General features: G+C 35.1%; 1 protein-coding gene across 1 annotated transcript in view; it reads right to left on the reverse strand.

Moving 5' to 3' along the window:
* Positions 1-1010: 1010 nt before the first annotated feature.
* LOC110314791 (UDP-glucuronosyltransferase 2B17-like) overlaps positions 1011-12752 on the reverse strand; it is a 16777-nt gene continuing 5035 nt past the window's right edge. The window contains exons 3-6 of the mRNA XM_021189016.2: positions 11276-11473; positions 9935-10066; positions 1655-1742; positions 1011-1234 (exon numbers count right to left, since the gene is read on the reverse strand). Of these exons, the coding sequence (XP_021044675.1) occupies positions 1011-1234; positions 1655-1742; positions 9935-10066; positions 11276-11473 (642 nt within the window). The remainder of the gene's footprint in view (positions 1235-1654; positions 1743-9934; positions 10067-11275; positions 11474-12752) is intronic.

The following is a 12752-nucleotide window of genomic DNA, read 5'->3' on the forward strand; positions in this document are numbered from 1 at the left end:
GCACTCCTATGACCCTCATTTTTGATAATATTGTTGATCTTTTTTTGTTGTTGTTAGCATTCTGCTCCTAGAAAAGTGGTACAAATTTTACAGAGAATCATGCAAGTGCATCTGATTCTATTGTTGAAAAGATTATCAATGAACATATAAAGGAGAAGGGTGACTTAGAGACATATATCACCAGTCCTAAATGTCAGACTGATGTAGCACAACAGGTAGGATTTATAGTGGTGGTAACTTACCCTCCTTCTGTTTATAAATCACAATAGCAAAGTTGCGTATTTTTTTCTCATTAAAACATCCTCATTTTTTAGTATGCTGTGACAGTTGTTTACAATTTAGGAATCAACTTATCTTATAGAGGAATAGGAAGTGTAGGTGCTTCTTAGAGATGAGGGAGAGGCTAATACAAAAAAGGCATGAAGTATGTGAAGGTAGATGGCAGAATTTAAGTAATCTAATAAGGGAAATGGAAGAGGAGAAGTGCAAGAGGAAAAAGAAGAGGAGGGAAAAGGAGAAAATAACAAGAACAATGTATGAAAAAATAATTATACTCTTACCCATTTATGCCTTACTTCCAATTCTATGCATAAACATACATAAACAGTTTTAATGAACTTTTCTCATCTGAACTGGCGTTCCTCCCTCTGATAGACAAGGACTTCCTACCAAAAATCCCCACACCAGATATGAAATCCTTCTTTTGAAGTGTTGGATAGGATCATCAAAATTATACTTGGCCAAGCAGTATGGAGGATGAACATATTTGGGATCATAGTGATTTACATAGGAAAGAAACATAAAGCATAAGAAGGAAATTAGAAAACAAAAAATAAGGGAGAGAATAATGTATGTACTGAATCATGCCCTAATTTATCTCTGTTCCTATCGTTATCCTGACCTTCAGGATAGTTCTTGTTTGTTTGGCTTTCATTAAGAAGACGATAAATGTATGAATGTGTGAATGAATGAATGAATGAATGAATGAACCACATTTTAAAAGGTGATACTCACAAAGGGTTGTCTATGACTTCCTCCAGTGCATTGAGCACATCTGACCTTGACATTGTTCTGATATTCAATGTAACAGCTGCTCCTTTAGCCACCATTTGGGCAATGTTATCATGTTGTTCTCCAAACAAAGGAATGCCAATCATAGGAATTCCATGATAGATTGCCTCATAGATACCGTTGGCTCCACCGTGAGTTATAAAGGCTTTGGTTTTTGGATGACCTTGAATAAGATGAATTCAGGATAATACTATTTAACAGTCTTAGACATGAAAAGCGTTATGTATATTAAGAGGAACTGAAGTGATTTTCTTCATGAAGATGGTTATACTCATAACCTCACTGAAATATTTTTCTGTCTCAGAGCTAGAAGAATCTAAATTTCCAGAGAACTGTTTTGCAGATTTGCATGTGACTAGAGACTTGAACTATGAAATACTCACTTCCAGTCGAACACATGAAATCCATAGTAGATATGGAAAAACAATGAGTGGTAAGAAAAGACTAAATCCATGTAATACCTTTTTATCCTAAATGAATAATCCATGAAGTCAGTGTAACATAAAGGTTTTGAAGTCAAAAGGGATAGGTATAGGAATCAGAGACTCAGTCATGATATTGAACTTATTTCCCAGAGTCTTACCAAGGAGGTCATTCTGGGGGAGCCACTTGTACACTCTGGTATTGGGTCCTAAAGTGGCTGGGGTTTTGCCATCAAATTTCCAAAGAACCTGTTAAATGTTAGACAATCTTTATTGGTGGAGCCAAAATTTACATTACAAAGACTGAGAAGGATATATATAGGAGTACAAATGTAGAGACATATTAAATGTAAATTAAATGTAACAACAAATAATTAAAAGAATAGGTCGTTAGTTTGGAAGAGACCAAAAGGGCATACTCATGCATGTGTTTGGAGGGAGGACTAGAAAGGGAGAAATGATGTAATTATAATTTCCAAAAGACAAATAATTTTATAATGTATCTTTTTTTATTGTAGAGAAAACAGATCTGAACACCTCCCATAGGATAGATGAGGAAGTCAGAGAAAGTGAGCAATGAGTTCCTTTAAAAATACTGAGCAAAGAGTGTGCCAGCAATTTCTGTGTTTATTTTTTGCTCTCAGACATGTTGAACATAATCATCATTTTCCACAAAGAGATATGTAGACAAATGGCACAGTTAGTAATACATGAAAATATTAATACATTGCCATGGTGACATAATTCAACAGCAAAGAATATTGGCAAATTACTAATCACTTATTTAATATAAATTATTTTGAAAACTCTAATATTCCAGTTTTAATATTGTAATAAAATACATTTCAAATAGTTTAGAGTTTATGTTTATTCACTTGTGCTGTTATTTACAGTAAATTTCAATTTTTCTTGTCTTTAATATTGTATTCTTAATTGTTTGCAATCCAGAATTATCTCTGCACTGGAGCACTTGGAAATAATGGGCAATGTGTTGGCCAATAGGAATATAAAATCATCTGACCCTTCTGGCAGAACCTTTGCATATTGTAATGTGGCAACGGTTCTCGAATGGAGTCATATGAGTAGAATCTTAGTCCATTGAGAATACTCCAAGAAAACAGGACAAGAGTCTTGTCACTCCTGTTTCTTCAAAACACAAGACTTCTCTTGGTATGTGTCTATGTCATCTTCCCATGTATTCCAGATAGGAGTTGATTCTATATGTTATTACCTTGACTGGTCCTTGTGATTGTGTACAGCTTGAAATCCTGTGACCTTTACTCATGTGACATCTCTTAAGCCTCAGAGTAGGCATTGTTTGATGCTGTGAATAAAGTTGGCTATTTCATGAGATTTTAGTCTAACTCAGTTATCAGCTCCATTCTTCCAAGTCTCCCTGTCTCTGGAACTGTGACAAGTGGCAATGAAGGGGGACTTAAAGTTTTCTTTGAAATAGAACATTGTAGACCTCAGAGAAAGAGGTGAATGAGAATAAGCAGGTAGAATACAGAGAAAGCTATACTTTATGTGAGCTTCTGTGCCATTTCTTTAAAGAAAGGAGGAGCACATATATCAAAGTCACAACTCTTAGGCTGCTTACAAGTTGCTTGTGATTATAATCCCTAGATAACAGAAGATGATAATTTAAATGAAATAGTATGAGATAGCATCTAAACAAATATGGAATGAGCACAGAAACATGGAGAAAAAGATTCCCTTTCAATCTTTGGTCATGTGGGCATTGATTTAGACTGTTACCAAAAAAAAAACTTTACAAAAATAAGGAGGATAATAATCACCAGGAAGTAATGCCCAAGACCTTGCATGAATGATGATGCCTTAAAATCGGTTAAAACAAAAAAAGTTGAAAAGATTTCCCAGTGCAGGCAAAATGGAAAGGAATATCAGCACCACTGACAATTATGCAGGTGATCTAATCTTGAGTTCTTTCCCTGTTTTAGGAGGATTTAAGAGAGCCTACAGAAAAGCTAATATTACAACCAAGGCAAGCTAGGCCAATGCAAGGAAAAGAAATTCACTCATCGATTCCTTCCTGGCCTTATTAGTTGTGCTCTGTTCCCTGTAAAGTTTCAATAAAATCAAATTGTTTATTAGGAATTAAACATGGGTATTATGAACGATTTTAAGAAAGCCTGTGCTTCCTATAGACCTACTACTTTATATAGTTTTGAATATGTTTTTCATTGGAACAATATTGCACGATGTTTGCCATGTGGTTTTCATGTAATTGCTAAAATTGTTCTTAGCCCTTTCCCATTTCCTCATTGGCAGATGTGGCTTGAAAATAAAGCCCATAAAAAGTTGGGCATCTTGGACTGAGGGGTAATTCTAAAAATGTCATAATGGAATGCTGACAGGGATTTGTATCAACAGATTATCAGTTGCATGATATACCTCCTTCAGTTCTTTCACGTTAGAAATGCTGTTATGGATGCCTGCATGAAAATTGATATGGAATCAATCATATGGTCTAGTAATCTACAAAATATATAAGGTTCCTCTGAGCCTTATGCTGAATTCAGAGGGAGACTCAGAGATGCTTTTGTAAAACAAGTAAAGGGGGAGCAAATCCAAGAGTTCTTATAAAATAGTTAGTTACTATTGATAATGACAATGAAGGTTGCCAAGAATTAATCAAACCTGAAAGAAAGATAAAAAATGTTATGGTTTTTCTGAAGTTATGTAGAAATGTAGGGACATACAAATCTAGAGCAAAATTACCTGTTTTAGGAATGTTTGCTCTACAAAAGTAAATGATGTTGGTTAAATGGTCACTTTAAGAAGCAAAGTAAGGGGGCTGGAGTGGTTAAGAGCACTGACTGCTCTTCCAGAGGTCCTGTGTTCAATTCCCAGCAACCACATGGTGACTCACAACCATCTTAAAAAATGGGATCTGATGCCCTCTTCTGGTGTGTCTGAAGAAAGCTACAGTTTACTCACATAAATAATAAATAAATAAAACTTAAAAAAAAGAAAATAGGAAAAAAAAAATCCACTGGCCAAAATCTTTAAAAAAAAAAAAATGCTGGGCTTGGTGGTGCATGCCTTTAATCCTAGCACTCAGGAGGCAGAGTCAGGTGGATTTCTGAGTTTGAGGCCAGCCTGGTATACAAAGTGAGCTCCAGGACATCCAGGGCTATACAGAGAATCCCTGTCACACACACACACAAAAATCAAAGTAAATTGCCCTTATAAAAGTTCAATACTCAGAATGCAACTGAGCAACAGGTCCCTCCATGTGTACTTTTTGCTTGGTAGTTTAGTCCCCGGAAGGTCTGGGTGGTCTGGTTGGTTGATTTTATTGTTCTTCCTATGGGATTTCAAATGTCTTCAGCTTCAGGTCCCTGTGTTAAGTCCGAGGGTTGGCTGAAAGTATCCACATCTTTATTCGTTAGTATCTAACAGAGCCTCTTAGGAGACAGCTATATCAGGCTACTGTCAGCAAGCACTTCTTGGCATCACTAATAGTGTCTGGGTCTGGTACCTGCATATTGGATTGATCCCCACATGAGGCAGTCCTGGATGGCCTTTCCTTCAGTCTGTTCCACTCTTAGTGTTGAGTGTTTTTTAGATGTCCTTTTTATGGGTACTAACAGGTATTCTAGTTATTAGCTGCCCCTGATCTTACTCAGCGTCTGATCTTTGTAAATTTTCAGATATAGGAATCAGTCCATATTTATGTAGCACATCCTGAGCCATGTCAGATACAGAATACAGCTCTTTCTTTTTGGAGGTCAGTAACAGGATATAATCTAGATAATCAATACTAAAAGCCTAAAAGAAGGCCTGCCTCACAGTTTCAAAAACCTACCCAGCATGAATTTGACACATAATAGTGGATTTTGGCCTTGGGGTAATAGAGCCCATTGATATCAAATCTGGTGTTCTGTAGGATTCAGTGAAGAAACAGAAAAAGCTACATATACCTTATTATCAAGATGAACAGGTATACTGAAAATGCAGTTCTTCAGATTCATAACAATAGAAGGCCAATCTTTAGCAATAGCAGTCAGTGTAGATATCCAGGCTATAAAGCTCAAATTGGCCATATGGTGGCAATAAGCTTTCAGAAGTCAACCAACCATTTCCATTTACTATATTTTTAAATTACCAAACAACATTAAAAATTCCAGTAAGAAAAGAGCAGATCTATGTTCCCATTCTCCAACTGTTGTCTAATAACTGGTGAAGAGCCTACAATTTTCGTTTAGAATTGTCCTTTGAGATGTTCAGACAGACAGACTCAAATTTTATGTTGTTTTTGGCCACTATACAAAACCCAATCCATGCTTATGATATTCTTTGTGTGGTAAATAGTGGTTCCATAACACCTTGTCATCCTAACCCTTTGATATCCCAACATTTACCTTAGCAATTGAGATTGTGAACATTAGGTAGCATTAGCATTAGGAATGTACATCTCTGCATAAGATTGTTGTAGAAAGTATCTTCACAAAATATTAATAATATCATTATGTTTTCTGAATTTATATGTTGTAATTTTGTCTAATCTTGATAGAGCTCATAGTTCACAACTCTATCAGTGTTTATTTACTTCTATAATGTGCCATTAAGGTGGTCACTATTCAATAATTATAAAAGAAACATCAGTTCCAGAATCAATTAATCTGATAAAAATTCCTCTTATTTTTAAATCCACTAATTATTTATTGTTTTCCTTTATTAGTGTGCTTAAACTTACAGTCTTATTTGTACTACTGAATCCTCCCACATGAAACACATTTTTTTTTATGATGTGACTATATAGGCAGTAATAATAATGTGCAAATTTACCTATGGCTTTTAAATACCAATTAGTAGTTACAGTGATTAGGACCACAATTTGTCTTGTATAACTTGCATCAATGACTATTGTAAGAATCGCGATTCCTTTCATGGATAAACTACTGTTTATCTGGAAACTACTGGAAATAAATAAAATATGTAATAAAAATAAATAAAAACACTCAACAAATTTCAAAATTATTAGGGAATATTAATCGACTACATACTATTTTGAGAATACCTAATTTTGGACTAACCCATCTATTTAAACTCTAGAAGGAGAAATGGAATTAGATAATGCTTGATTTTATATTGAGAGTCAAAAGTATTACAGCATTTTGAATCCAAAAATAAAAAAAAAAGGTATTTGTTTATATTGTGGATCCTTTGCTGCCTTTACACTTATTTTCTCCACTTAGTTGTCTCCTATACTTACTAATGCACAAGAAAATAGACCTCTGGAATGGATCCATTTACACCATAAGGGCCATAAAATTCTAACTACTTTTCTTATTCTTGCTCAATTAATAAATCAGGGGAAGATTTAATGTCAACAATTACATGGATATATTCCTTGATGTTTTATCTTACACCTAACTAACAATCAGTTTTAAAGAGTGTTACAGAACTCTATGGAGTTTCCTTTCTCTCTCTCTCTCTCTCTCTCTCTCTCTCTCTCTCTCTCTCTCTCTCTCTCCCTCCCTCCCTCCCTCCCTCCCTCTCTGTCTCTGTCTCTGTCTCTGTCTCTCTCTCTCTCTCTCTCTCTCTCTCTCTCTCTCTCTCTCTTTCGTTTGGTTTTTCGAGACAGGGTTTCTCTGTATAGCCCTGTCTGTCCTGGAACTCACTTTGTAAACCAGGCTGGCCTCGAACTCAGAAATCTACCTGCCTGTGCCTCCTGAGTGCTGGGATTAAAGGCATGTGTCACCATGCCCGGCAATGGAGTTTTCAAGTTTCAAACACAGATTGTCATAGTAGAATAGGAAACTTCTAATTTCATCTTCACATTCTACAATGCTCCCATTACTCCAGGATCTATAACAACTTGTTCAAACCATCATTCATCCTGTGTTTATTACTCACAGTTGTGCAAACTCTAACCTCTGGGGTTCTATTGCAGAACAAAATAAGCTGATGCACTGAGCATCCCTATTTTTGCTTTCCTGCAATATGAACATCACCACCTATACAATAATATTATTGGAGTTCATCTACAATGCCACATCACACTTAGATGAGTGAGGCAGATTGTACAAGAATGTCCTACTTGTTCTCCTGTATAATATCATATTCATATAGCTAGAGTTAACATATGAGGTAAAAACCATCAGTGAATTATGGACAGTAGATGTAATTTACTATGCTCTTCTGCCTTGGCTACTGAACCTGCATGTGTGCATTGATATATATTCTAATTTTGGGGTGGTTCTACTTCTATACTCAGAGAATGCTTTTGCAATGTATTCTTCTTATCCAACCTTTTGATGGGATGTGAGTGCCTACTTCAATAAAACCTGGCAATGGGTCAGCCTATAGTAGAAAATAATAAAATCTTCTGCAAATGATGGAATTGAAAACCATATTGTAAGACTTCTTTATAATCATCATGGTCAGGGCATAATGGAAAGAACACATATAATTTTAATATAACAATAATTTTAAAAAACCAAAGCAAGTGGCATATCTTTGCACTTGCATCATTTACTTGTATTTTACAATTTACCTGAAGGTGATACATGGTCAGGAACTCAAAGCTATTTCTATACAGAACATTCTGGAGTGTCTTTAGACAGGCCTATGTGATTTCAACAATTTGAACCTTGGAAACCCGGCTGGCTCAAGAAATTTGGCAAAGGATGTGCATCGGGCATTGCAGATGTTTCCAATAAAACACTGGACTCCTCTAAGACTCCTCTAGCCCTGATCTGTGAAGGATAGAGATGGGGAGTAAGAAGATTTGGCAGACATCATCAAGACAGCAAGCTTCCAGATAAAAGGTAAAGGGGATTTATTTCCTATAGCATCAGAATTCAAGTCTGTCTGCTTTGGGCCAATTAAAGACTCTATGCACCAAGGAAGAAGTCAACTGATGCCATTTGTCACCTGAGAATCTCTTTCTAGTGACTGCATCTGTTTTCACCTGTGATCCTTTGCATACTCAAGCATCTAAAGACAAGTAAATCTGCATACATATTAAATTAAAATGTCTGGATATTCTGTGTTTAAAAAAATAAAAAGGAGGAGATGTGAGAAAGGGGTCCACTAATAGAGAAGATTTTTGAGTGCTTGTGAAAATACTCCAAGAAAACTGGACAAGGGTGTTTGATCTTAGTTTCTTCAGAATGATTACTTTTAGGATGTGATTTGGCCCCCTTCTCAGCATTAGTAGATAGGAGCAGATCTATCTCAGGTTAGTCACTTCTACTTGTTATTGTTATCCAGGAATGTTTAAAATATCCTTTGTGTTTCTCATTAGAAAAGCATATTTTTGTCATACATACCTCATCTTTATGACTGGACGCAGCCAGAACTCCTGTTTTATGTATTCTTAATCCTCAGACTGTAAGGATTTGATTCTCTGTATAAAGTTGGCTATTGTATATGTCTTTAATTTCCCATGTCCTCTGGAGTTGTGACAGTGTAGCATTTAAACACAGATATTACATCTGCTGTACCAACTTCATCCAAGTACACACAAGTTCTTTGTTGAGTAATTGCTGTGCACCAGTGATTCAGAATATGTCAGCATCATGAGCACACTGAACTTATACCTCATCTCCAAGTGATGACTATGACCACACAGTTAGATTGACATGTTTATTTTCATTTCTTTAAGAATTTCATATAATTTTTTTTTCTTATTTATCCTTCCATACCCCAATCTTCCATAAATCATGCCCTACCCTATTGACTCAACTTCTGCTCTTAGAAATAATCCATCTTCCTTCCTCAGATGTCTGAGGCAGGAAGATTTCTGGCTGTTGAATCAACTAGCCTGAGCTGCAGTGTGATATTGTGTCAAGTCACAGACTTTGGAAAGTAGCTCCACAAGGGTTTGTGTTACATACTCCTATACATTCCCATGGTGTTTTAATGTCCCATGTATTAATTTGACCTGTGCAGTGTTAACTGTGGGTTTTTATTCATCAAAAACAACAATAAAACAACAACAATAAAAAAAAAACCCTAAAGAGCCATTTGTCCTCTGCAAATATTCTTGCATGTGTAGTCTTCCACGAGGGAAGGCTTGGCTTAGATTTGATCTGTTTTTTGATCGCACAGGTTTTATACATGTTTTTGATTCACATGAATTTAAAATCCATTCAACTATTATCTTTTCATGTGAAATCAAGAAAAATTTGCTCTGTCTACACACCCTTGTCAGTAATGTCATCATAATGGCAGAACTTCAGAATGTACCCACAGAGATCACAACACTGATATCCAAGGTACTTGCAGTCAAAAATACCTTCTGTAATATTGTAGCATCTCTTGTGTGCTTCTGTTTATAATTTGGGTAGGGTAAATTGGAGCTTACCTAAACCTTTAGGTTTCACATCATCATTTCTAGAATCAGACCTTCCAAGGACTATTATAGATGCAGTATACATTCTCCTACCATGAGCACATTACCTCACCTTTTGTGGAATCTGGGCAAGGGCCCATGCAATTGTGTTGGCTTTGTCTTCTGTCATGTTACTAACCATTGACCCAAGAGAAAACACCACCACACCATGGTCTCCAGAGCTCTGGACAAATTCTTCCATATCCTGTGAGTAAAGAACTTGTTTTTATCACACAATAGTAATTGCAGAGAAATCACTCATGAAACTTTTACAAAACAAAACAAAACAAAAAACCTAGGGGAAAAATTGAAGTATTCTTAGGAGTTTTTAGAATAGTGGTGTTAAAACATGCAGAAGACAGAGACTGGCACAGTCCACCACAGGCAGCGGTATGAAGTGCACTCATATATGTTGAACAAACCTTCTCAACATTTTCCTCTGGCAAAATGAAAGCTAAGAAATGCAAGTATANTATGTGAAATATTTGTAAAATTGTAGCTCCATTATATTTTTCATCCTGCAGAATTTATAAATTTTGGCTTGCTGTTTAATTTGTTCCTATGATGGCTAATTTATTATTATTGGCTAGTGATTACTGAAATAATATCTATGTTGTGGTATGTACATATGTGATAAGTTAATGCATCCTTCCTCCTATGATAAATAAAATGTTTTGGTCATTTATAAAATAATCATAACTGTGTGGTAAATCTATACTATTTGATAAATTTCTGAAATTGTGTATAAATGAGAGTATTTTTAATGTCTACACATTCCCTGCCTATGTTTTAGCCAATAAAGGCCATGATAAAATTAGATGTGCTTCTCTATTAACTTTAAGATATTATGTTTGTGATTGTCTCTCATTGAACATGAATCTCACCATCTTATCAGGTTAGTATCCTCAGTATCAACCTGTTTCTTCAGCTCATACATGCTATGCTAGAACACTTAACATTTAAGTGGGCACAGGCATTTAAACTCATATCCTCATTGTTGCTTGGTAAAGATTTTTCACAATGGCCAATCACTCTACTACCATGCACTAAATGACTTAACACACTGATATGAATATTTTTCATATCTGTCATATAATTTCCTGAGTTTGTAGAGCTTCTACTACCAGGAATCTTAATTTCACTTCTCACATATATATACATATATATATATATATATATATATATATATATATATATATATATTTAGAGAGAGAGATAGATATAGATATATAGACATATAGATATATAGATATAGATAGATAGATATAGATATAGATATAGATAGATAAATATAGATAGATAAAGATAGATAGATATAGATAGATATCATTGGGAGAAAAATGTAAGGAAAGATGTAGAATCATTTCACCAGAAATGATACGAAATGAAAAAGAGATAAAAAGAATATATTTACCTTAGGCAAGGGTTTAGCAGGTTTGCAGTGGAGTCCTCCAACATAGTCAATATTTGGTAAGGATGGGTGAGGAAACTCCAAATCCCAATAGGATCTAATGAGCCACATTTCAGCTTTGCCCATTGTCTCAGCTAAGGTGGTGGGCCTTCCTAGATGGAGAAGATGAGCAAATGAGACAGAGAAAACTTGACAGGACTGTCTGCTGAGTATTAAATATATTTCCTTAAAAAGGTTGGAACAATTTGTATTTGATATAGAATATGTGCATTTAAAATGTACTATTTTTATATGCAATACAACATCTTGATAATTGATTTGTGGATCATATAGATACCTGTTAATTTCTGTTTACTTTTAACAGGTTTTTGTTTGTTTGTTTGTTTTTTGTTTTTTGAAACAGAGTTCCTCGTATAACCCTGGTTGTCCTGGAACTCCCTCTGTAAACCAGGTTGGCCATGAACTCAGAATTCTACCTGCTCCTGCCTCCCAAGTGCTAGGATTAAAAGCATGTGCCACCACTGTCCTGGCTTGGGTTTACTTTTAAGGCAATTTGTAAGACTTATTTCATGTTTCCTCTGTAATTTAAAACTGTAAATATTTACAGAAATAACTCACTAAGCAAATATATGAATAAGCACATATTTTTTTCCTTTCCAAACCTTCCAAAAAACAAAACCAAACTATGTAAATATAAACACACATTCCATGACCAAAACTCTCACATGCTCTGTACCCTGGCCAGAATTTCCAGGTTCATGATAGTTTATAGCTAGTTTTTATTCCTTTCAGGGAGCTGGAAGGCTTATAAATGACTGAATTTGAGGGTAATGCTTCTAGTATTTTTCATATTGAGATATTTAATAGTACTTACACTATAAAGCAATCTCAATACATTCAGAATTATGAGAATAGGAATTTTTGGCTAGTCTTACCTGTGGTTCATTTTTATGAGAAAAAAAATGACTTCAGAAAATACAGCATGTTTGTTCACGCCTCTGTAGAATTTAGGCATTTGCAATTGAATTTAGGAAAGGACCCAATAAGGAAATGTGGGACTGGTAGAATATTGATCCACATTTAAGTATCAAAAATAACATAATAGTTGTCAGTATGAGGGGGATTTTTTAATGATATACAAAGAAAATATTTTCTGTTTTGTCTTTTCATTTATAGGTATGTGTACCTGCATGAGTATATGTTAAGTTCATGCCAGTGCCTGTGGATACGATAAAAGGCAGCAGTTCCCTTGAAGCTGAAGTTACAGGCAATTTTGAGCCACTGTACATGAGTGGTACCAGGAAGAGAGCTCTGGTACTAAAACTGTACAGAAACAATCTTAACCCTTTGGCCATGTTTTCTGACCCTACATTTTCATTTTAAATAAAGACACTGGTCTAGACAAGAGAAAATAACTTCTTCAATGTTTTATATATATATATATATATATATATATATATATATATATATATATATATAT

The sequence above is a fragment of the Mus pahari genome, unplaced genomic scaffold (assembly GCF_900095145.1).
Source record: "Mus pahari unplaced genomic scaffold, PAHARI_EIJ_v1.1 scaffold_12178_1, whole genome shotgun sequence".
NCBI classification, from domain to species: Eukaryota; Metazoa; Chordata; class Mammalia; order Rodentia; family Muridae; genus Mus; species Mus pahari.